The 26,524-nt window shown below is 38.6% G+C and overlaps 1 protein-coding gene and 1 long non-coding RNA gene across 4 annotated transcripts; one reads left to right on the top strand and one right to left on the bottom strand.

Annotated features, from left to right (window-relative positions):
* Positions 1–362: 362 nt before the first annotated feature.
* LOC122671281 (phosphate transporter PHO1 homolog 3) lies at positions 363–24,940 on the bottom strand. 3 transcript variants are annotated; one of them, XM_043868407.1, is made up of 13 exons: positions 24,271–24,940; positions 22,072–22,408; positions 21,802–21,850; positions 21,479–21,550; positions 20,918–21,047; positions 20,609–20,729; positions 20,033–20,291; positions 19,525–19,629; positions 19,387–19,431; positions 6,881–7,030; positions 6,526–6,804; positions 6,297–6,436; positions 363–523 (listed from the first exon to the last, which is right to left on the bottom strand). In XM_043868407.1, exons 1-13 carry the CDS (start codon positions 24,884–24,886, stop codon positions 430–432), a joined length of 2,397 nt encoding a protein of 798 aa, XP_043724342.1. In that variant the 5' UTR covers positions 24,887–24,940; the 3' UTR covers positions 363–429. The 3 variants fall into 3 exon arrangements, with proteins under 3 accessions (XP_043724342.1, XP_043724344.1, XP_043724343.1); XM_043868409.1 differs by lacking the exons at positions 363–523; positions 6,297–6,436 and having other exon boundaries at positions 6,588–6,725; XM_043868408.1 differs by lacking the exons at positions 363–523; positions 6,297–6,436 and having other exon boundaries at positions 6,620–6,812.
* On the top strand, positions 12,279–22,858 carry LOC122671283. The gene is made up of 3 exons (XR_006334328.1): positions 12,279–12,527; positions 15,194–15,197; positions 22,847–22,858. It is a non-coding gene; the product is annotated as an uncharacterized LOC122671283 (long non-coding RNA).
* Positions 24,941–26,524: the final 1,584 nt, after the last annotated feature.

Here is a 26,524-nt window from a genome sequence, read left to right as displayed (position 1 = left end):
ACACATCTCATCTCTCAACTTTTGCCCGGCCTATTATAATCACAAACTATCAAACACTTCCAAAAGAGAATAGAGAGAATGGTGGATGAGAAGACCCTTGGAATCTCAAAAATATCAACACATACTCTTATTACAAAAGTAATAATCCTGTATCCCCCTCCTCCCCCCTCCCCCTTTTTGAAGAACAAAGTGTTACATGTTTTGCTGAAGTGTCTATCCATGGATATAAATAACTAGTAGCTCTGCAAAGTTTTTCTTGCTATGGAGATCAAAAAAAAAAGTCAATTACATGTTTTGCCTTCCTAAACATGAATATGACCTGACATTCAATATCTCATATCTAGCAGAAAGTGCCGAGCTCAAGACCCATGGATTTTCATGTGTTGGTGACATTAATCTGCCACCTTCTCTCCAATAACCTGCAAACGCCTACTCATCTTCATCCTCGTCATGGTTGAAAGGTAGCGGCACTGACTTGAAGGCACGAAACTTACCGACGTTGTTTAAGTGCTCATTCTCCAACCTGATGAATTGATCATTCAATTTTCTCGTCAGAGAAAGTTCTCAGTATTGAGTTTAGGTACAATAATACTGTGTTGCTTGATTCTATTATAACATATATCAGGTGTTCATCATTTTACTTTCTGGCTTGGTAATCATATTGAGTAATAGCTGAGACTGCTTCCCAGTTTGCAAGTGTTGAAGTATGTACACCAGAATACCGTGGGGGTATTCTGGTCATGTTACAGATGTATTTTTACTTTCTTTGTATTTCCTAGTTAAGTCGGCTATGCTAAGGGTATTTTTGGTCATTAGTATGTAATCTCTTCTATTATAAATACAAGGCTTGTTTGATCATATTGATCACTCAAGCAATTACTCTCTAATTCAGATCTGTTAACATGGTATCAGAGCAAGTTTTGGATTAGGGCAGTCTCCTTTTTTTCCATTCTCGATTTCCCCTTTTCCTTCCTTTCATTCTCGAGCTCCTCTTCCCCTCTTTCCCCTTTTCCTCTTCATTCTCCCACTAGGGCAGCACTGATGAGGTGATCTACAGATCTAGTTGCTGCCCTCAATCACCTCATTCAATGTTATAGAATTTTTTCAGATCGATAGGAGCTTGTACTCTAACTGCGACTTTTGAAGACTTCAAGGTTTTTGGACTGATTCAATCTACTCTTACAAGGGATCTCTCCACATTGTTGAAGCTCAAGAACTGCAACAGATTCTTATTGGACAAGGTCCTATCTCCAGCCATACTGCGGCTTCTCTCCCTGATCGATTTTGCTCTTATATTGGTTTTTTTTAAAACCTTGCAAATATCGATCTTGGGGTTTTACTTCTCTGTTGATGCTGGTTTTTGGAAGGGTGGTTCAACACTACTACAAGTACACTCGATCCAAGTTTCAGCACATTATACTAGTTTTTTTGCTTGCACTCTACCCTACATCGATCTCACCAGAATCAAGGTTTTTTTTCAAAACCCTGAAAAAGTCGTTCTAGGGGATTGCCTCATTTGTTGCTGCTGGTTTTTTGGGACAACTCTTCCTACATTTAAAGAGGTTTCTCCTCCAATTTCCAGCTCATATCTTGGAGTATTTATTGGGTTTCTCATCACCACAGCCCCTCTCTGCGATTTGAGTTTCTCTGCTGAATAATGGCTGACTCTGAAGTCTCTACTGGCACTTCTTCTGCTGATGGGTATGGTAGGAATGACAGCCGTGACCTTCCTAATCCTATCAAATTGGATGGAAGCAATTACCTAATATGGTCTCGCTCTGCATACTTTGCCATTGCTGGCCGTGAGCTTACTGGCCATTGATGGTACTACTGTTATGACAACTAAAGTTGATCCTCTTCTGACCAGGTGGATCTCCAATAATGGTTTCCTCATCTCTTATTTGATTGGCTCTATGCAATCAGACCTTGCAAGTGGATTTCTTCTTCTAAATACAGTTGCTCAGATATGGTCTGCCTGCAAGGAAACATATGGACAGCTTGGTAATGATGCCAAGGTTTATAAACTCCGGAAGAAATTCCTTCATACCACTCGGGGGGAATTATCTGTCTCCAAGTACTATGCTACTCTTCGCAGCCTTTGGCAATAGTTGGATCATTTTTCTGATTACCATCCTTCCACTCCTAGTGATATTGTTGCTTATAAGAAGCATGTTGACAAGATACGGGTCTATGACTTCTTGGCTGGATTAAATGTGGATTATGATCAGATTCGGGTTCAAGTGTTGGTCACTCTCCTTTTCCCACACTTGAACAATCCTATGCCTTGGTCTCCTCTGAAGAAAACCGTAGGCCTACTATGCTCCATCCTCCACGTATTGAGAGATTTGCTCTCTAGACTGCTTCCACGGCCATCCCTGTCACTGTTGGAAACTCCTCTTTCGGTGATTATACTAAGGGCATTGTTACTTGTGAGCACTGTAACAAGCCCTACCATACCAAAGAAAAATGTTGGAAACTTCATGGGAAGCCAGCGGACTTTAAAGCCAAAGGTGCTGCCAAGAAGAAACCAAATAAGAAGGCCCATCACTCTGAGTCTGCTGCTACAGCCCCGACTACTAACACTAGTCTATCCCAGGAGGATCTACAGGCATTCCTACGTGTGCTAAGGACTTTTGCTGCTGCTGCCTCTACTACATCAGCTACTGCCAACTCCCCTACTCCTTCAGGTTCAAACTTTGCTCGGTCAGGTATTTCATTTGGTGGTCATTGCGCTTCAGTAGCTTCCCATCCTTGGATCATTGATTCTGGAGCTACAGACTATATAACCAGGTCCTCTAGCCTTTTCCATCGCTATTCTCCCACTTCTGGGAAAGACAAAGTCAAGGTAGTTGATGGTTCCCGTTCTTCCATCTCTGGAAAAGGAATCATCAACTGCACTTCATCTCTTCCTTTGTTTTCTGTTTAACACAATCCTAATTTTACTACGAACCTTCTTTTCATTAGTAGTATTACTCGTGATCTTAACTACAAAGTAACTTTTTTTCCTTCCCATTGTGTTTTTCAGGATCTGGCCTTTGGGAAGATGATTGGATTGGGTAAAGTGCATGGTGGCTTGTACCTGTTTGATGATGGTCGTCTCACTCCACCTTCATTACCTTCTCCACACTAGAACTCCTTAGTCTCTTCTGAAATTTACCAATGGCACTCTAAACTAGGTCACCCTCCATTAGGAATTTTAGCAACTTTATTTCCTACTTTGTTAAAAAATTGTGTTAAGAACGATTTTTTTATTTATGAGGCTTGTGTTCTGGCCAAACAAAATGCTCAACTTATTCTATTTCAAATAAAAGGAGTTCTTCACTTTTTCATTTGGCGCATAGGGCCCTAGTCGTAAAACTTCACTTTGTGGTAATTGTTGGTTTGTTTCCTTTATTGATTGTCACTCTAGACACACATGGGTATATCTTATGCACACAAAAAGTCAAGTTTTTTCATGTTTTCAGCATTTTCATAAAATGGTCCAAACTCAGTTCCAGGCTACTCTCAAAGTTTTGAGAAGTGATAATGGCACTGAGTATCGAGAAACTCAATTTCAAAAATATTTTGCTGATCATGGAATTATTCACCGGACCAGTTATGTTGATATCCCAGTCCAAAATGGTGTGGCTAAAAGGAAGAACCGCCACTTATTAGAATTGGCTAGGGCGTTGATGTTTTCACGCCATGTTCCCTCCCAATATTGGGGGGATGCTGTTATCACTGCAACTTATCTCATTAATCGGTTGCCTTCTCGTGTTCTTGACTCCCGCAGTCTAGCTGAGATTTTACATGGGAGTTCCTCCTTCGTGGTTTCTCCCAAAGTGTTTGGTTGTGTGTGTTATGCTAGAGATACAAAATCTCTTGGCAAACTTGAACCTCGTGGGTTGCGGCATATTTTTTTGGGTTACTCTCCAACCCAGAAAGGATATAAGTGTTACCATCCCCCTTCCCGTCGTACTCTGGTTAGTATGGATGTCGTTTTTCATGAAAGCCTTTCCTATTATTCTTCCTCACCTCTTCAGGGGGAGAGTTCTAGTTCTAGTGAAGATGTGGTTCCCCCTCTCTTATCTCCTATAGCTGCTGCCCCATCTCCTATAGCTGCTGCCCAACCTCCTTTGGCTGCTGCCCCTTCATTCGAAGGGAATCCTTTATAGGGGGAGCTTGTAGAAAATAATGGTGGTAATGTTCCTAGTCAGGGGGAGTTAACTCCAGTCCAGAGAACCATCAATGACTTTCAGAAGAGAGACAACTCCAACATTATCACCTATAAAGGGATGTTCCAAAAGAGGGCAGCTTCAATCCACTGTAGCACCAATACCTATCCAGTTGCCGACTCAGGATCTAAATCCTTCTTCTCTTGGTAAGACCTCTTCTTCTGACCTACCTATTGCTCATTGCAAAGGTACTAGGACTTGCACCCAACATCCCATTTCTCGCTTTATTTCTTATAGTTCTCTTTCTCCATCTTTTCATGCATTTGTGTCCTCTCTTTCTTCTGTTTCCATTCCTAAAAATTGGCAGGAAGCTTATACAAGAAGCTTATACAGATGGAAAGTGGAAGGCAACAATGTTGGAAGAAATGAGAGCATTGAAAAAAAATAATACTTGGGATCTTGTAGCTCTTCCCCCAGGGAAAAAACCAGTGGGATGTAAATGGGTGTTTGTGGTCAAACAAAAGGTTGATGGGACTATAGATCGATATAAGACACGTCTGGTTGCAAAGGGCTTCACTCAAACATATGGGATTGATTACCAGGAGACATTTGCTCCTGTTGCAAAGCTGAATATTGTTCGAGTTTTGCTATCTTGTGCAATCAATCTTGGATGGGATCTACAACAGCTAGATGTGAAGAATGCCTTGCTAAATGGAGAACTTGATGAAGAGGTGTACATGGATATTCCACCAGGTTTTTTTGTGACAGTAATCAAGGTAAAGTGTGCAAATTGAAGCGAGCACTTTATGGGCTGAAGCAGTTACCTCAAGCATGGTTTGGCCGGTTTCACAAGGCCATGATTTCTGTGGGTTATAAGCAGAGTAATGCTGATCACTCTCACTTTATAAAGAGGGTTGGTGGAAAACTCACTATTCTTATAGTCTATATTGACGACATTGTGGTTACTGACAATGATGGTGATGAGATCGGCCGATTGAAGAATTTTCTTGGTCAGGAGTTTGAGATTAAAGATCTAGGGAAGCTACGGTACTTTCTTAGGGTTGAGGTTGCCAGATCTTCTAAAGGTATCTTTCTCTCCCAAAGGAAGTATGTCCTAGATTTGTTGGCTAAAACTAGTTTGTTAGGATGTCACCCTTCAGATACTCCTATGGAGGCTACTGTCTGTCTCAAAGAAAAGGACGGTGAGCTTGTTGATAAAGGCCGATACCAAAGACTAGTGGGGAAGCTGATTTATCTCTCACACACACGTCCTGACATTGCCATCGCTGTGAGTACTGTGAGTCAGTTTATGCATGACCCCTATTCTTCTCATATGGAGGTTGTACTTCGGATTCTTAACTACTTGAAGTCAGCCCCTAGAAAAGGCATTCTCCTGTCTCCTCATGGTCACCTACGGGTAGAGGCGTATACCGATGCTGATTGGGCTGGTTCTACAGATCGCAAGTCTATCTCTGGGTATTGTTCTTTTGTAGGTGGCAATCTTGTCACTTGGCGTAGCAAGAAGCAGAATGTGGTGGCTCGTTCTAGTGCTGAAGCAGAGTTTCGTGCTATGGCACAAGGCATTTGTGAATTACTTTGGCTGAAAGGCTTGCTACAACACCTTGGTGTTCCTGTTCACCTTCCTATGATGTTATACTGTGACAACAAGGCTGCAATCAGCATTGCATACAACCTGGTACAGCATGATCGCACCAATCATGTTGAAGTGGACAGAAATTTCATCAAAAAGAAATTGGAAGAAGGTTTGATTTGTGTTCCCTTTGTGAAGTCTACTGATCAAATTGTTGATATTTTCACAAAGGGGTTGTCTGGAAAATTGTTCCATCATAATTTAGTCAAGTTGGGCATGATTGACATATTTGTTCCTACTTGAGGGGGAGTGTTGAATTATGTACACCAGAATACCATGGGGATATTTTGGTCATTTTATAGTTGTATTTTTACTTTCTTTGTACTTCCTAGTTAAGTCGGCTATGCTAGGGGGATTTTTGGTCATTAATATGTAATCTCTTCTATTATAAATACAAGCCTTGTTTGATCATATTGATCACTCAAGCAATTACTTTCTAATTCAGATCTGTTAACAGTAAGGTTGATCATAAACAGCACACACATAATTACCTGAAGAAAGTCCACATGCCCCGCCGAATTATCTCCAAGCAAGCCATGATGGCTGATAAGGCTTTTCTGTGCAAGAAAGGCGCTTCATGAAAATCCAGCACTGACTGCATCCAAGATAATCTCAGTAGGACATTAATAATCTGCATTATGGAAAGAAAAGCAATGTCAAAAGAATTGATCTTGTAGCTCCTGAAACTCTTCTTTGCACACTTTTTTCCCCCATACTAACCATGGCTGCAAAGTAGACTCTGTGATCTGACACGAGGAGTTTATCTCTCAACCACCGGTTTCTGGACGTCCGTTGCAGAAGACCCCAGTCCATGACAAGGTCCCAGTATGTACCGAATATTGTCGCAATGACTGAAGTAAGTCCAGCCATGATCTTCAGGGTCATACCCTTTTTTAGATCATAAGATGTTCTCATGACAACTGCAACAATTGTAGACAAGTATTTCATTCCATTATATGCATGATTTGCGCCTTTCTCTTCGAACAAGCGGCGGAGGCACTACAACACTATACTGTCATGAGTGGCCTTCTTAAGATACATAGACAAGCATAAAGATAAGGTGCAATTGAGCTACCTGAAGGAAGCGGATCCAATATGGAATTACTGCTACAATGATATAAAAGGCTTTATAAACATCGCTCTGCTGGCAATTGTTGCGCCTCCTTTTGAAGTCCCCCCAACCATAATAGCAAATGTAGAACTCCAGACTTCTAAAGGCCTGCACCTGAAGTAGAACGGAGGTAGATGTGGCATATGCATCATAAAAAAAACCAGTGTCAGTTGCATAACAGCCCAAAATTTTGAAAGATCAGTGAATTCATATTTTTATTGTGGTAAATGTATTTAAAGATATGGTATTGTATAATATTACTTCAGACAATTTCCTAATAAAATAGAAAACTGCCAAATGCATTGACAAAGTAAAGCAGAGAGAAGATGGTTCCAATGAAGCTATGTAGTCCATTTGGTTACTGAGGAAAATTTTAGAAATGAGGCCTTGAATATGATGATGTATCTAGTCTAGTTAGTTTTCACCTACAAACAGAAAGACCATTTTCTTTGTTTCTCTTTCATAACTGGCATATTAATCAATTGGATGTGAAGAATTCTAATTCAATCTAAACCTTCAAAGGATTATGATGGATCTCAAATGCAAACAGGCCCAGTGATAGGCTATTCAAAACCAGTTAGCAGGACCCTCCTCAGCACCAACGATTGGGAAGTAGACCTTACTGTCGGCAGCAAAACATATCATCCTAGGAAGAAGATCTTCTGTTGTTTCTGCTGAGTAACATCTTGTTGAAACTGAAGAATCAAAAACGAAGAAGAAATAATAGAAGAAGAACAAAGGAACAAAGGAAGAGAAGTGAGGAGAGAAAACGGATCGGGGGTGAGAGAAAGGGGAAGGGGGATTAATTGTAGGATCAAATGCAACCCAAGAGTGGGGTGAATTGGGTTTTCATAAATTTAAACATGATAATATCCATAATTACACAATGACAACCACACATAAAGATATAAGACACAAAAATATTGAGTGCCATGAAAGATCTTACCAAGTACTTGTAGTGTAGTGAATGCAAGGGAGAGATAGAGGTACAGACAATGTCGCACACATGAGATTTAAAGTGGTTTGGATTCACCAATCCTACATCCACCACCCGACCCACATAGGCCAAGGGTTTTCACTATCAAGGATCCTTTTCCAAATGGCAGGAATCAAGCCTTACACGTCTCAATCACAGTCCTTTGGAATGAGCACCCAGATCACATAGATCAAGGATTTCTTCCTCTTGTTGCAGAACACATTTGCAAGCACACGTACAAGAAGTACAAACTGAGCTACACAAGCTCACACATCATAATGACTTCTTACAAGCCTAAAACTATACCAAAATTTAAGCACACAATGATTCTTACAAGATCACAATCCTTCTCAAGATGATATTTTCATTCTAGTGCAGTTCCTTATTATTTCAAGTGACTCAAGCCTTTTTATAGGCAATAAACTAAGTATTGGAGTCAACAAATTAGCTGTTAGAGTCCAGAATTTGTTTCCTAAAAAATGGGAAGTATTAAAATCATTTTGGTCTTCAAGAAATCAACTTCAATATCCAAGAAAAACTAATTGGAGCTATTAACATCAATGAAGATGTTTGGAGTTCCCACTCAGTTGGTTAGAGTCAAAGTGATGCGTCTAATGTGTTTAAATCCAGTCAAACATCACTACTGCAGAACATTAAATGTTAATAGGATGGAAGTCCGTGGAAACAAGGACTCAGAAACCATGGTCTTTGTCGAGACGGAAGCAAGTAACAGAAGTCTGTTAAGACTATCTGTGAACAATCAATATAAGGCACAATTGTCCATTAGAGAGTTCTTAGTTTTGACTTAATTTACCATCATAAGCATGGATGACTATCACTATCTCACGGAAGTCTGTGATCAGTAAAGTCATTCAGTTTTCAAAGTCAAACCTCCTAATTTCTTCGGTTTGTTCATTTAGGTCTTTAGTTAACTTTTACTTGGGTTTTCTCATCTTGTGGACATCAACATAAGGATTACATGAATATATAAATACAGAGCAAATCTTATGTTTTCAACTTGATCCACTTTCATTTTCATACATTCTTCAATTTGTTCTTCAAAGTTGGATCAAGCTTTAGCTTCATGGAAGTCTGTCATCAACAGATCTTCTTCAATCAACTTTTCATTTCTTCCATCAAAGGTTCCACCTCAAGTACTTGGGCTTCATCAATCTCTCAGCACATTAACAAACATGCTAGAATATTCAAACACACACCATACAAGGTTTTGTTAAGATATGTACATAGAGGGAATGCATCTATCATGGTTTCCTTTAATACTTTAAGTCTTTGGTTGTTACTAGGAATTAGGAGTTCATAGTTAGTTATTTTCCTATGTTAAGTAAGTTTTCCTATTCTAACTATATGTAGAGTTGCAGACTTGCAGTACAGCTAAGTTTACCTTCTATAAATAAAGGACTGCAGCCCACGATAGACCTCAGTCTATTGTGGTCTGGGAATTCTTCCTCTCTTCTCTCTTTCGTCTTCTTTGGTTCTGGTTTCTCAAGTTCTTAAATTGTTACATGGTATCAATGCGATGAAGATTATTACCACTAGAAGATTACTGCTATCGATTCTTTGGTTCTTCCCCAGATTACATTATTTGGTTTTTTTTTTTGCTTAGCCGGTCCTATTTGTGTGGCCAGATTTTACAAAATTTCCATTGGTCAAGTATATTTGCAAATTTAATGCTTTAGTGGGTCCCGGTTCGCATCAGTTTAAAATTTGAATTTTTTTTTCGAAGATTGGTACTTGCATGGAGATTATTTGCTACAGTGAGGGGGAGCTTGGAGATTATTTGCAGCTATTCTTGATTATTGTATTTTTTTGTGACGCTAATCCTTTGATATGCTAATTATTGGCCTATTAATCCTTTGAGATGCTAATTATTGATCTATTTGTCCACGTGTAATGCTACACGTGAGGGGGAGATTGAAGATTATTTTTATATGCTTAAGCCATTAGTTGAAGAATTATCTGTTCATGTCATCAACTCATCAGTTGAAGATTTATTATTATTATTATTTTATTGGTTCGTGTCCTCTGCAACATTTTTATTTGTGAAGATGGTTTTCAGTAACAAAACACATTTATCTGATCCCAACAACCTGATGCTGAGTTATCTGGTCTACAACAATCTGATGCTGTCTAGTTCCCAACCACCTGATGATGTTTGGTCGCCAACAATCTAATGTTGAGTTATTTAGTCTACATAAGAGTGTCAATCGGTCGGCTCGGGTTGAGTCAGTTTCGGTGTGGGAATGGTGAATCCAAAACCAAAGCAATAAGGAAAGTTCAGCTTTGGATCGGTTTGGTTTGGTTTCGTGTTCATATTAGTTACTTGTATCTGTGTGTTATCGGGTCGGCTTCAGTTTTTGGACCGGTTTGGGTTCGATTTAACATACATATTTACGCAAAACTATGAAAATTTCTGATTTTTTAATGGATTGCAGGTTGTTATCGCTTTCTTATCGGAGTAGATCGGTTTGCTTTCGATTTAGATCCAATTTTTGAGCCGGTGTCAATTTCAGTGTCAGGTTCTTTTGTTTCTAGTATGGTTCGGTACGGTTTCGAGGTTGTAATACCCAATCCGAAGCCTACCCAATAAGGCCTCGATTCGGTTTGGTTCGGGCCGGATTATTTGTTTCGGTGCCAAATTTTGACACCCCTAGGTCTACAACAACCTGATGCTTCTACTTGGATCGCAGTAACCTATACTGCCTATTTATCAGTGGAATTTTTTATTTGAGACCTCTGTTTGGGGCTCAAGAGTGAGACTGGTCTTTAATAAATTATGTGATCTTTGCTAATCACATCATTGCTACCCTGTTGATTTGAATGCCTTCCATGAGAAGGGCTTATGTGTGGCTATGGGAGTTGCACTTTTATCTGTCTTTGTTTGAGCAGGTAACTACTTACTACTTGTCTTCATTGGGAATGGTTTATGATAACTGTTGAATGTAGCATTTTATCTTTCTTTGGGAAGATTACTACCTACTACCTGTCACTTATGATGTAGCTGTTGGAAGCTGCATTTTGATCTGTCTTTGAGAAGATTACTAACTACTACCAGCCTACTAAGATTGGGTTCTTTTCTTGGCAGATCCTTAATGGGAAAATTCCAACTGACGAGGTGCTGGTGAATCTAGGTATTCCTTTGGTCTCTAAATGCTTTTGTTGCAAGATTCATTTTGAGGGAATCTACCACCCATGCGTTGATTGCTGGACAGCCTCTAAAGTTTGGGATTACTTTAGTAGAATTATGGATGTTGATTGTCTCCTTGCACAGGATATTGGAGGGCACATGCTTTTTTTGGCAAAGTCTTGCGACCACTAATGGGATTTGTGAGTTTATCAAAGGTATTTTACTAGCGTTCATTGTTTGGGAACTATGGAAAGAGAGGTATCCGTTCAGCCTCTACAATAATTGAGAAGGTTAAGTCTTGGATTAGGGGGCTTCCCTATCCATCAAAATTCACAAAAATTTTGACGATGAAGGATGAGCTGGTCTTGTAGGTATTTCAGTTATGCCCTCCCCCTATTGTTAGGAAAATGCTGTTGCCGATCTATTGGTACCCCCATTTAATTTGGTGACATTAAATGTGGATGGAGCAAGTAAGGGGAACTCAGGTGTTAGTGGTGGTAGAGGGATTATTTGGGAACATAATGGTGGGCTGATTGCGGCCTTCTCCAATTTTTATGGGGTTTGTTCTAATTCGGTGGCTGAAATGAGAGCCTTCCTTGCTTGATAGCCTGAAGTCATGTGCTGAGTTGGGGTATGCAGGGTGTAATGTTAATTCAGATTCGGCAACCATTATACGGTTTGTGACTCAAAAAATAATGCCAGTTGTGGAGCTGCTGGTACTGGTTTCATGAAGTTCTCTCTCTCTCTCTCTCTCTCTGACAGGCTGGGAGCCACCATCGAATTCAATTACAGAGAAAGCAATCGGGCTTCTGACTTTTTGGCAAATTTTGCATGTGGGTCATTGCGTAATTCCTTATTCCATTCTGATCATGAGTTAACTCAAGAGTTGGGTCACATTTTACGGGAAGACAAAGCTGGATTACTAGTCTTTAGAATGTAATTTTTATCTTTTAGTTTAATTTTACTGTTTGGGGTGGTTTTAGTTTTTTTAGCTCTGTGAGAGTGAATGAGTTGTTTCCCTTGGGTAGGGGTAAGGCGGGTTGTGTCCCCTCCTTTGTATTTCGGATTCATATAAAGCTTAGGGGCTGCCCTGGGTCCCAGATAATATTCGCGCTAAAATAAAAAATGAAAAAAAAACCTATTACCAACCTTCTTTGAGAAGTATCTCTGACATTGCTGTTGCTGCTATGATATTGTGAATTGGGATTTGTGTTCACTACCACCTATTGTACTCGTTGATTGGATTTGTTCGACGCGACGATTATTACCTACTGATGCTGATGATGATTTATGTGCTTGAGCTGATATTGCTACCTGAATGAAGTTCTCTCCATGCTCACTGGCGTCTACAACTGCTATTCAAGACTGGTGTTGCTTTTAATTTCTATTCTTGTTGGTCCAAGTTGGAGCTTTCCTCTGATATATGTATACTCCATCTTGAGGGGGAGTGTTAAGATATGTACCACGATAGGGGGAGTGTCTCTATTGTGGTTTCTTTTATTCAAGACTGGTACGTTTGTTGGAGCTTTCCTTTGATATATGTTACTTCAGCTTGAGGGGGAGTGTTAAGATACATACCATGATAGGGGGACTGTCCCTATTGTGGTTTCCTTTATTACTTGAAGTTTTTGGTTGTTAGTAGGAGTTAGTAGTTAGTTGTTTTCCTATCTTAGGTAAGATTTCATATTCTAACTATATGTAGAGTTGTAGTACAACTCAGTTTACCTTCTATAAATAAAGGACAGCAGCCCACGATAGACACACAATCTTAATCTATTGTGGTCTGGGAATTCTTCCTCTCTTCTGTCTTCTCTTCTCTCTTTCTTCTGCTTTGGTTTTGGTTTCTCAAGTTCTTAAATTGTTACAGTTTTCATATCCAAAACACATAATCATTTGGAACCTTCTAGGTTCAACATTAACAATTTGTGAGCAGTACTATGAGGAGAGAGAAGAGAGAGGTCCAACTCCGTTTTCAGATGAAAATATCTCCAGTTCATTGACTAATCAATTGGGGCTTACTTGCTTTATGGGGAAACAGAAAAAACAAAATTTAAAGACCTCAACATCTTCCTAAACATGTAATAAAACTTCCTCAATAACATATTAAATAACTCTTCTAAATAGATTTGTTGGAATATGTACTCCAGAATACCGTGGGGGTATTCTGGTCTTTTTGGGGTAATTTTTATGTTATTAAGTGTAAGTCGGCTATATGGGTTTTAGTCCCACATTGCCTATTTTAGTCTCTTGTAACTTTCCCCTCTATTATAAATAAAGGGGCTTACCTATCAATTAATACAAGCAATTATTCTCTCATTCTCTCTTTTCTAGCCCACGATTCTGCCAACATGGTATCAAAGCTAGTCTGATCTAGGTTAGAAAAAGAGGAAAAAACCCTACTCCTCTCCAATCGACTTCTTCCTTCTTCTCTCTTTCTCGGCTTCTCCTCCTTCTGGTTTTCTTCTTCTCATCCTTGTAAGGGGGCAACACTAATGAGGTAAAAAACCTTAACCAATGATTTAGTTGCTGCCCTCCTCCACTCAATCTCTTTTTTCCATTAAAATTCTGCTGGAACCATCTTTGCGAATTGGAGCTTTCCAGAATTTTTGGAGATCAACTTCCTATCACTATTGAAGGCTGACCTTCCACCATTGGAGCTCCCTTTGCTCTCTTTTCCAGCACCTTCCTACCCTATTCCATTGACCTCCTTTCCTTTTTTCTATTTCTCCATCTTTCATTAACCTTTCCAGCCCCTACCCTAATCGATCTCAACTTGTCAGGGTTTTTCAAAACCCTGACTCCAATCGATTTTAGGGTTTCTCTTTTCAAATGCAGCTAATTTTTTGAGGGTGATTCCCTACTACTACAAGCCATACTCGACCTAAGTTTGGACCCTTTCTGATGGCTGGATTTGTTTCTACAGCAAAAATTCCTTAACTTGCTAATTTGGTTACCTGCCAAAAACTCTGACTTTCAGGTTTCAGTTTTTGCTAATTTTTGGAGGGTTGATTACTCCCACTTCAAGGACCAATCGACCTCAATATTGCACCTATCCAAGTTTTTTTGAAGACCCCTACCCCAATCAATCTCTTCTTTTTAGGGTTTTCCAAAACCCTGATAAAAATCGATTTGGGCTAGGGATGTTTACTGTTGTTCAAGTGCTTTGGAGGTGGTTCTAACATTAAAAGAGAACTCTCCTTCATCAGTTCAAAGCTTGAAGAAGGTCCTTTATGCTGGTGTAGTGCTATAATGCTGCCCTGCTCTACTTCTGCGATTTTTTGGAGTCTCTCCCCTTTGAAGATGAGGTCTCACTCTTACTGGAGATTGATTGTTCACCTTGGAGGTTCCATTCTAGCAGCCTTGGTCAGCATCTATTACATGTCTACATCAGCAATTACAGCCCCCTTTCCCTAAATCGATCTCAATTTTTGGGTTTTCTAAAACCCTAACAACAATCGATTTTAGGGTTAGGGTTTTCCTATCAAGTTCATATTTTGAGGAGAGTCTTATACATATCAGAGGAGTATTCAACCCATATTTCAGCATCATTCATCAGTTATTTTTGGAAACAATTCAGGTTCATTCTTATGGCTTGATTTTTCCAATTATCAACCTATTTTCCTTGTTCCTATGTGGCTGGCTGCTTCAACTACCTATTGGATCTACTGAGTGATTATCTTATATATGCTGGTTCTATTGAGCTTGACTACATATATTGCTGGTTTTATTGATTGGCTTCTGTAAGCATGACTGGTTGACATGTTACTGCTGCCTTTATGTGGACTATTGCTGCCTTATTATTAAGACTGAGTATCCTACTATTGGAGATCGAATTTCTTTCATTATTGAAGATTCAAATCTACTAACCTGGAGATCAGCTTATTTGGGATTACAACAGTGTGTTCCAAAGTTATTGGTTGCAACTATGAACCTATTCAGTTATGTGAAGCTTTTCTGGCTCATATCCGGCTCACTTTGAGAGCTTGATCCAAGCATTGTTCACAAATTCAGATCTGATCCAAGTTTTTTGTTGAAGCTTCTTACATCCATTGCTGTCCAAATATCTTCGTCAGATCTATTTAGCATGTGGGAGTTTATAGTTTGGAATTTTGCACACTAGTACTTCCTTGTGTGAAGATCGATCAAGTTTTTGCAGAATGGTACCTTCTCTGTCTACAAATTAGACCTGTTTTTTTATAATTCAGATCTGATCATTGGAGATTGGTGTTTTGGAATTAGTTTGATCGATTGAAAGAAGGTTGTAAATTACTGTGTTGCTTTGTCCATGGTTCATTATCCCACTGCTTCTTTTCACTTCACCACCTCCCAAACCATACCTTTGGCATATACCCATAACCACCTTGGAAGTTTATGGTATTCTCTAAATTGTCATTTCTTCTCTTTCCATTACCCTTGGCACCTTTTGGACAATTTTGGAATATTATGTTTTTGCCCTATCACTTACATCATCTCTGTTATGTCCATGTGTACTACACGTGAGGGGGGGATTATGTACAGTATACTGCAGCCATTGCAGGAACGCTTGGTGCAAAACATAGAAGATCAGAGTTTTCACCATTGCCAATAGGTATCTACTTTGTTATTGGGTTGAGTTTGCCGTAAGGGGGAGATTGGTATTAAAGTATTGAAGATGTTTGGCTATTGCCTGCCCATATGAGGTTCTACAGTTGGGTTGATTTTTTCTGCTGCTTGATTCATCTGCTCGTTACCCTAGTTACTTATCTTCAAGATTATCATTCAGAGATTCATCACCGGACAGCAATAGAAGATTGGTGAAAGCTGCGTTTTTGGAAGACATTCCAGTCCCGGTTTGCTGATCAAGTCTGCCCAAGTTTTGAAGATCTATTTTTTCAAGTTCTTGAAGGTTTATTTGGGAGCTGCATTCATCTTAAAGCTGGATTCTGCTACAACTTATTTTTTCCCATTTTGTTCAAGTTGGGCATGAGTACCTTGTATGCACCAACTTGAGGGGGAGTGTTAGCGTTATTATGGAGTTCTTTTTTTCTTTAGTTCAAGCTGGATTTTCTTTCTTTAATTCTTTGTATAATCCAGCTTGAGGGGGAGTGTTGGAATATGTACTCTAGAATACCGTGGGGGTATTCTGGTCCTTTTGGGGTAGTTTTTATGTTATTAAGTGTAAGTTAGCTATGTGGGTTTTAGTCCCACATCACCTATTTTAGTCTCTTGTAACTTTCCCCTCTATTTATAATAGAGGGGCTTACCTATCAATTAATACAAGCAATTATTCTCTCATTCTCTCTTTTCTAGCCCACGATTCTGCCAACAGATTCCACTGTAAATATCCAACCCCGAACCATTGGGTGGAGGCACTCACAAGTATATGAGGCAACAGAAAGCTTTAGGGGTAACTGATGTGGGACCTTCTCCCAACACTCTCCGTCACGTTTAAGCAGGAAAAAACTGTGTACACGTGCACAAATAGAACAGGACAGAATGGACAATTGGGTGGAGGGACTCACGGGTATATGAGGCAACAAAAGGCTGTAAGGGTAACTGATGTGGGACTACTTTCCCAGCACCGACAACTAGGATGGGCCCATAAGACAGGTAGCTAATATAATTTTAGAATAAAATACAATTCCAAACTAACAGCTAAGTGGCTGCCCTGCTATTACTATTGACTTAAACTAAAAGACCCAAAACAATTTAATAAACTATCCTATGTATCTATCCTCCATTATTACTATACAACCAAGATATAAAATGCAAATTAAGGGTCCAAAATATAGGATCAAGCCACCTCAAATGGTTGTAATCATGATCCAGCATCATTCCCCCTTTGTTTGAAAAAACAAAAAACTCACCCTTGATTTTTGAAGTAGAGAAGGATGTTCAACATAGGATCTGCATCCATCTTGACCAACTGAAGTTGATGATCAGACCTTGATTAAAAGGTACAAAGTCAGTAATAGAAACTTCAATGTTGAAGACGCAACTTCAAAACAGGAATTCGACTGGAACCAGTTTATGCTCTCCTCCACGGGTTGCTCTTCAACGATTGCTGGTGCCACCTCGTCCTCCATCATTGGCGGCTTGTCATCTTGCTTTTCCATCCACTGTTCAACCAGTGATCTCAGGTTGTCAAAAGTAGTGTCTATAGTTCGAATGTGGGAAGCGGTTGACTCCGTAGGTTCTCAAGTTGTTGCCAAGACTTGTCAAAATTCTCTCTAACCTTTGGGAAGTTCTCTTACGCAACTTGAATTCTTGAGAGAAACCAAATGTCTCATATGGATTCATGGTTTCTACGGCCGGATTTAGGTAGGCTAGGGTAGGCTCTAATTGTTATAATGCAATCTGAAACTTCAAAGGATTAAAGATCTTAGATGCAAAAAGGCCCAATAATAGGCTTTTCAGAACCTGTTAACAGAACTATCTTAAACACCTACGACTGGGAAGTAAACGCTATTGTCAGTATTAGAACATGTCATCCAAGGAAGATCTTTTGTTGTTTCTGCAGAGTAAAACCTTGCTGAAACTAAAGAATGATATCAACGAAATGAAAAGAAATAATAGAAAACGAAGAGAGGAACAAAAGGAAGAGAAGGGAGAAAACAGATCGCAGGAGAGAGAGAAAGAGAAGGGGGATGAATGGATGATCGGTACTGTGAGGAGAGAGCAGCATAGTTGTCAAGGCGTCGCCTAGGCGTCAAAGCGGATCTCTAGGGGCCTAAGCGACTGCCACCTTAGTGCAGGGTGCCTTGCACTGGTTTAATTGGTATCGGACCAGGTTCTGCCACTTATTTATGCCAATATCATTTAAGTAAAAGTTTTCATTCACTAAAGACATTATTCATAAACAAGCAAATACGCCCCTATTTGAATCCAATAAAAATAGTTAAAAAATCAACCCCCTAGTTCAAGGACAAAAACTGGATTTTTGGTGGTAGGTGAAATTTTCAACTTTCTAATGTTGAGTTTTTTCTCAATTCTAAAAATTCCATAAATCTTAATATGATAAAACATTGCTAAAAACCCAAAGTGCCGTAAAATATTCATTTCTTTTGATATTTGAAAAAATATGTTCATTTAGAGTGATTTTGACGGCATTCACGCACACCAAATAAGGTTTGGCCGGAACATAACTCCTTCAATATAAATCAGATTTAAGCAATCTTGGATTTGTTGTAAAGCTGGTTTTATGTTCTACCTAATACAAAAAGTCTCATGTAAAAATAAAATAATTTGATCAGTCAAACTTCTTAAAGAACAATAACATTTCTTTAAATCGAGAACAATTTAATTACTTATTGATAAGATCATCTTTTCTAAGAACAATATAAACCAAATGTATGTTTTGATTGTTTCAAACTTCCAATAGCTTGCTTATTCAGTTCTACTGTCTTCTAGTTCTTTGTTGATTTTTTATGACTTGATGTGGCTTAATGTTGATATAAGGTACATATTGTAGCATACTAAATAATGTTAGAAAAGAGGGGAAACAAAAAATAACACTTGGGTGCCTTGGTCGCCTAGGCGGGCACCTTGTTGCCTAAGGGCTTAGGCACCCCTCCACCGCCTTAGGTCGCCTTGCCGCCTTGACAACTATGGAGAGAAGAGAGAGATCCAACTCAGTTTTTGAATGAAAATATCCAGATTTCATTCACTTATTGATTGGGGCTTTACATGCTTTAGAGGACAACATAAACAAAATTCTAACCTCAACTTCTTCCTAAACATGTAATAAAGCTTCCTAAATAACTTAAACAACTTAAATAGCTCTTCTAAACAGATCCCACAACCAGAATGTGCCCATAAGATAGTTAGCTAATATAATTTTAAAAAGAATAACTTCCTAACTAATAGCTAATGGAGCCCACTACTAATACTATCGACACTTAATCCAAAGACTCAAAACAACTTCAAAAATCCATTCACATATCTAAGTACCCTACATTATTACAATAAAACCAAGATACAAAATAAAAATCAATGGCCCTTAATTGAGGATCAAGCCACATCCAATGGTGGTTATCATGTTCCTGCATCAAATTCCTTCTTGCAAGACAACCACACTCAAAGGAGTCTCTGTGTTTCAGCCACCCTGTTTGCTCACAATCATTAAGCTGATAATCTATGTAGTGGCCAAAACCATCTTTCCTTGTGTCTTCTTTTCCTCCATGGTTTTTTTTTTTTTTTTTTTTTTGTTGTGGGGGTGGGGGTGGGGGGTTCTGATGTTATGATGTTGCAAATTGTAATAAGACTAGAAACCAAGAAACTAACCATTTATAGATTCAACAATGCAATTAGTGTGAATTAATTGCAATCAAATTCTGTGACAAGTTTCAAGATTTAAGCATGATATCAAACCTGGCTAGTAAGCTGATCTGCCAAGAAGAAATCTGCGAGTGTAACCTGCAGAGGGAAGAAATGCAAATAAAAATAAAATCTATAAGATATATATATATATATATATAGGTCTCTACTTTGGGCTATTCGTTTTATTACCTTGTAAAGAGGAGCAAACATACAGCGTAGTACACTCTGGAGAAAGAAGTAGCGAGTTGAACGATATATCATGTTAACAGGGCAGACAGTTATAAGAAGTAGAACCTGCCATGAAAGACTTCTAGTTACCTTATTACCCAAATGTTTGATCTTATCAACTAGACACAGACCTGAGATTTCAGAGACAGTGTGACAGATTGAATCCAATTTATCTGACAACATTGAAGGGTGCATCTTTCTCTATAATATTAGTTTGTAAAAGAATTGTGACCAAGATAAACGTATTTCAGAAAACCGAACAGTCTCAAGTATATCTGAACAAAATAAATCATAAAAGGAAAGAAAGGATGCCACTAGAATTGTTTCTACTGGGCATACAATTTTGTCTCCACATTCACCAAACATATAGATCTTTTATAAAATAAAAAATGGATCAACATATATGCAAACTAAAACCATTAGTCATTTATATCATATAACAGTAGAAAGTTATGTGCAGGAATATTACAATGAGTAGGCCCAAAGGGACCAATTCCCTCAATGCTTCGAAGCTTCTCAGGTCTTGTTCCATTTCCATCTCCAAGGTTGACAAGACACCAGTCAGTGACAGTACTGCTAGCCCTGTGCTGAGAAGAAAGACTTCTCTATGACCTATATCTGTGCCTTGATTGAAGTCAAAAATAAATGGATAATTGACATGGTAATGTCTCCAAAAGTATATATTTGCACCATACATAACCAAATGCAGGACAATGAATCCGAACAAGCTGCCATAAAATTTAGCAAACCAGTTAAATAAACAATTAAACTAGCTCAATCTATAAATGAAATTCGATATAATTATAAGGAACGTAAAAATATTAAAATAATTAAAAGTAAGAGCTGCAATAAAAGAAAATTTTTCAATATCACAATGGATTTAATTAATTTTTCACATTAATCACTAGAAGACGTTAATCCATTCAGTCCCCCTAAATATATAGGTTAAATTGAAATTTTAGCAACATCTATATGGGGACGAACTTGGGATAACAATGGAAACTAGAAACATGAACTATACTTTAAGGGAGCTTATTGTACTTACCTGTAAAGTGGAAAAATATTTTCCATATACTGAAAACGTCCTTCACTATTAAGGATGTCCTTTACATGTATAAGCACAACTATAGCCGCTATGAGAGCAATGGAGCAACCAAAAAGAAAGCCTGTGAACATCAATAAACAAGTGAAGAGTTTATTTTAGATTGAAGTCTAGAGCAATCTCACGTAGTGGAACTCTTTTTCATCACTTTAGAAAATAAAAAGAGGTATTTAAAAAGAAAATGTTTCTCTAGACTCTGTATTCTTATAGCATTCTCTAGAGAGAAATAACCAGTTCTTCAGGTAATCTTACCCAAGAAAAATGTTATTCTATGCTTTTTTTTTATTGCTTTTGGCCTTAAAGTATTCATCCCTTTTCTGCGGTTTCCATTTGAAAAGTGCTTAATGAAGGTAGCCTCTACCTTCTCCACAAGCCTTCTAACCTGCAAAGGTAAATAGTGCACCACATAGTAAACTTAATTAAAAACAGAATTTCATCAAGGATAAAATAACACAATCAGTATGTCATTCAAGATTTCCTAAATAGTTACAAACATGATTCAATCACAAAAGCAGAACCTACAGATTTAAGCAGTCCAGATCCAACAAACTCCACACACCAGTACATCCAAATGTAATCAATGATAATGGAAGATAAACTATGATACAATTGCTCTTGTAGATTAATAGAAATATAGTTTAGTTGATTAATGCCTGGAAACAGGAAAGGGATGTAAATTAAAGATTTTATCTGAATACAGATGGAAGTGGGAAAATTATTTTTTTGAAAGAGAGGAGGTTTCTCTTCTATTCATGTTACCATTTTGTGCTCTATTTATGGTTCACAGATGAAAGATAAATGCATTAATCTAACCTCATCAGAGCTTCCAAGGTAAGAATTGTCAATCATATTTAGGTAAGACTTTGAAGCACTCCTTAAAGTTATCTGCAATATTAGAAAATACAGACACTATTAAATGGTTGTGAACATTCAACTCAAATTCTCCTGAAGCAAATCTACCAAAAGAAAATTGAATTGAATGTTTATATGCAAAATTTTAGTCATAAGATTAATAGAAGTCTCATAAGGTATTTGGGAAGGACAAGATCCATTCCATTGGAAGAAACTTTAATGGCCTTTGAGCCACCCATTCTAGTCTCCAGGAAGTTTGGTTAAAGGAGCAAGAAAGATCTTACCTTGTCATACTTCTTCATGATCTTGGAAAATGCCAAGATATTCACAAAGCTGTTACATCCAGTAGAAAAAAAGGTCAGAGATACTCAAAAAAGTGAAAATAAGTTGTCCCAGTTCAAAACAAACATCCAAACTAGTAAGCTGGGATCAAACTTGTGACATGGCCATTGGATAGAATCAAAACAATGTTGGCCACAGGATTGAACCCCTAGCCTCCCTTTCTTGTTTGGTTCTCAAAGAGGAGGCCTTGTATAGACAAAAACAATTATTACCTGTAGCTTTTTATTGTTCGAAGCTTTTGGTGGAACTCAATAAAAGCTCTCTCCAATTGTTCTTCAATTTTCCTCAGCTCTTCTCTGCTGAAAGTCGATTCATGGTTCGAACTCACTAGCATGCTCGTAAGTATCGACCACGGAGTTTCATCTGTGACATTGATCTTGAAATTCTCCAAGACTTGTGCTGGAGTTGGCCTGCGACTAGTGCTATTCCTCTTTCCTTCAACATTCTTCTGATTGCTTGTTTTGGCTTCATTAGATCCTTTGCCCTTGCCTTCTGGACATCCTTCACTGCTCAACTCAGTTTCATTTATTATGTCTATATGTGCCCTTCCTTCACATCAATATTGCAGAGTAAACTATAAGGAGGTGTGGCCTTGTGGACCTAATCAGATGGAGGTGCTCATGCTTCCTAATTGTGCTGTAAGTCCCTCATGTTTGCTGAAATTGCACCGCTTAATATAGTTCCTGGTCGTCTAAAAGGAAAGACAAGTGGAGCACATTCATAGGGCCATGTTTCCCTCTCCCAACCCACCTTATTCCACCATGGCACTCTGCAAGAATGCAACTTCAAAGACCCATTCCCTATCAATCCTGCTCTAATTTCTCCCCCGTCCCTCAAGTCAGCCAAAAAGGAAACACTAAGTAGGTAGAGCATATTGTAAGTAATCTAATGAGTCTTTTGGAAAATGACTTCTTTAAACACAATGTAAGATGTCAGCTGGCTTAGCTGTTAAAGTCTCTGGGTTGTTGTAATCGATACTTGGGATAGAGTTCTACCTTCACCCACCATTTTTCCTTGTATCCACCCCCCTATTCCTCAAGTAAATTGTGTACCAAATTAAATTTGTATGACCCAAAAACAAAAAAAAATGAACTGCAATTAAACCCCAATCTCTGCCCTGATAAGGAAATAAGTCAAAGAGTGGCAAAGTGACCCAAGGAGTGAGCTCCATTGCTCTTTCCTTTTAGATGACATCTCTTACATTTGTATTCTTAACTTATGGTTGACAGGGGGAGTCTTGGCACTATACATGTGAGATGGTGAGCAAAAATTTGGCAAACATCAGGACCTGCAACAAGAATTTACCCAATGGGGAGGGGGGAGAGATAACTTGGTCTAATCCTTTTCAAATGCAAAGTTCTAGCCAACTGCAAGCTAGGGAAATTGAGAAAAACACACAAACAAGAAATTTCTCAACAGTCCGAAAAATTGGTTAAAAATAAAGAATTATAAATAATATGCAAAGCATATGCCAAACATAATTATTTTGTATTGCTAAGGTAAAAAATTATAATTTATCTGCAGTTCAAAAAATGAGCCAAAATTAGAGCATAATACAGTAAAAACATTTGGAATACAATGCAAAGAATAAGCCAAGGAATGCTCATCTTTTGGTCTCCATAGAATTCGAATTGTGAAGAAATTATAGCTACTCTATTTGTTTATACATGAAGTTACTAATTATGATTCAAGCGATGAGCATACACTGCCACAGATAAAATTTCATTTTTGGTCCAATAATGGCTTCATGAATGGCTTTAAATTTCCTGTCATTTATGCAAGAATGCCCCCTATAGGAAATCCAGCCTAATTTCCTTGCCTAAACAAAAATCCATAATAATTGAAAAGGATAAAAGGCAAATTGTTATTGTCACAAAGTACGTCATTTTTTCAAATGTCACAGGGCATCTATTCTGCCACATGGACAGATGATATGTCCATTGCGACCGTTGGATAGAGAGGACATGGTCTAGATTAGCCGCATGTTAAAATTCAGAGTCTAATTCAATTAAATACCCCATTTTGTACTCGCACACATCCCATGTATATCCATGCATGCGTACCAGAATTCTGACAATACCATGCACTCTCCCAACTCTGAGAGAGGATAAACTGTTTAGATTAAAAAATTTTAATCATAGTCTCCCATGGGCTGGATAGAATGGAAGCCACATGACACAATTAAGAACCAGTTTATGGGTCTTCAGCTAGAAATCAGCAACCCGGCTCTCTCTGGTTTGCTGATTGTGCAAAGAGACATGTACTTTACATAATACAAATTAGGCCAACGGTCAACCACCGAACTCTTTTGTCTCTTTGTAAACTTTTGTAAAATTGTAATTAAGATTTGGGTTTGCTGTGTTGAATGGTAATTAATGGTAGAAAAGGTTATACTTTCAGATGATACGTACCAGATCCAGATGTTCTAGTGTTGTTGACCTTGGAGGAGGGACTAAGAGCTTCTGCTTCATCTTCTTCAGCAGCTGCAAATCCAAGCCTCGGACTGTTATTGTGAACCTGTAGACGGAAGGCAACGAGAGCATCTACCTGCTTGTTGAGCTCCTTGGCTTCCTTCTGGACTTCCTCAACCTTAGACTTGTAGAATTTGAGCACCTTATTGAATTCCTCATCCAGTGCGTGGAAGAAGAGAAGCTCGTACTCCCCTCCTTCCTCTGACGACATGAGGAACATCGTCTCGTATTTGCTCGTCTCAGAATTCTGATCCTCCCCTGATGTCACCATGTTCACCAGAATCACTTGTTCCTCTTCAGGAACCGAAGATGATCCCTTGGTATTGTGTCGACGGGTCAGCCCACTGAAGTCCCTGTACGCAGCGGATCCCTTCCGCTTCTGGGTGCCCGTCATTGACTTGGACGGCGTTCTTGAAGTGGAGGTCCTGTTGGAATTCCGCTCTCTATCTGTGTTGGATTCGATATCTTTCAATATGGACTTGAGGAGGTGGTAGTTCATGTAGGCGTCCTGCCACTCCGGCACCATCTGTGACGCCAACTCTTTTCCGAACTTCATAATTAATATGCTCTACGGTGTATCCTTTTTGATCAGCATAAACCACTGCTCTGTTTTCTCAGAAACTCGAATTCCTCTCCCATTCTTCCATGAAACTTGAGAGAAAGAAAATGGGTTTTTTTCACCTGCCTTGCCTGTGAATTTGTCTCACCGAATTTCCTAGCTGACATGAAGCAGCAGGTAACCATTCATGTGAATAATGGTGCGTTCTTACGCTCTGAAAATTTGAGCGTCTTCATCTGTGATGCATAAGAGGAATGGTTAGTTACCCAGGCTTCGTTTTCTATGTATCCATTGCAAGCGCAACTGCAGATGACAAGTGGCGGTAACTGTTGGAAAGTGAAAAAAATCTCTGAATTGACGAAGGAGAAGCAGTTGGTGATTGATGGTTCTCCTATGCCGTAGCCTACGGCTGAGGAATATTTATTGTCCAAACAACAGAACAGAGAATGCTTAGAAGACAATTGAATTGAATTTAATTTAATTTAATTTAATTTATTTAGTAATTATTTTCATTTTATCTGAACAAAAAAAAAAAAAAAAAAACAGAGAAAATTAAGGGGGTCTGTGTCTAGTGGACGCCATTCCATTTGTAATTTCAATGAACAATGAACTGTGTCAGTCAGAATGGCTCGATCAGATCCAGACCATCTCTCCATATAATTCGTAACATTCCATTTATGATTCACCTCCCTAGCTACCAGTGGTCCAGTACCTGCCAATGAAGAAAATTAAAAACCACATTGGATTAGATGGTTACTGAAGATGATATGTTTCATGGATCTTCCCTTCCTACTGATGAAATGATATGAGGCCACTTCGGTGTTCCATTATTGTCTGGATCTCATCTTTTCATTTGAGTATTGTTTTTATGGCCTGGCCTGGCCTGGTCCGATGTGGATGTTGTTTCATAGAACACTGAAGTTATGGAAGCCGACTCCTTGTGGGTTTTCTTGGAGGGAAAGAGGCATACAAGAAGCTTTGTGGCCTCCTCTTAAAGTTCTCTCATTCGTTAGGGTGGCAAAAAAATGTGTCAACCACAAACTTTCATGCCCGTGGGAAACTTTCAGCACCTTCATGAAAATAAAATCTCCTAAGCCAAGGTTTTCTCATATCATCGTCGAAGATTCATAAATACAGAGAAAGCAAAACAAGGTGTTGACTTCTTTGCAGGGCTTGGTATCACAGTTTTTCTACAACCACAACAATCTCAGTCTTTAACCAATTTAAAGGGAAAAACTGAGGTCTAAACAGAAAAAGGAATGAAGGGATGTGGAAAAGAGGGATGGAAAATGAAATGAAAAATGAAAATAGAAAATGACAAATGAAAGATGAAAAATAAAATTGTTGAAACCTTGTTAATTCCCCCATGGCCCTCTCTGATTTTGTCAATGAGAACACCAGCTGCCACAATGAATTACTATTTTCCCACTCCCACAATAAAAAATGAGATTTTAAAATTCAAAATAAAAACCGACATTCATTTTAACTTTTATTTTGATGAAAAAGAAAGAAATTCTATAACAGTCACAAATTCTGGTGGAAAAAATTTTTTGGACAACATCAACTAGCTATCCTGGGATTGGGTATTGGGTAATCTCCATATGATTTCTCCCTCCTGCCACTAGACGTTGCTAG

Source organism: Telopea speciosissima, chromosome 8, assembly GCF_018873765.1.
Source record: "Telopea speciosissima isolate NSW1024214 ecotype Mountain lineage chromosome 8, Tspe_v1, whole genome shotgun sequence".
Taxonomy (NCBI): domain Eukaryota; kingdom Viridiplantae; phylum Streptophyta; class Magnoliopsida; order Proteales; family Proteaceae; genus Telopea; species Telopea speciosissima.
This window is presented reverse-complemented; position numbering and strand designations above follow the sequence as displayed.

Bases quoted from the DNA above. Each gene is read 5' to 3' on its own strand.
- LOC122671281 (XM_043868407.1), bottom strand. From the start codon at position 24,886: ATGAAGTTCGGAAAAGAGTTGGCGTCACAGATGGTGCCGGAGTGGCAG. The intron at 19,630-20,032 runs GTAATATTCCTG...CTTTCATGGCAG, and splicing joins TCCCTTTGGGCCTACTCATT to GTTCTACTTCTTATAACTGT. The intron at 6,437-6,525 runs GTTAGTATGGGG...TCCATAATGCAG, and splicing joins GAGTCTACTTTGCAGCCATG to ATTATTAATGTCCTACTGAG.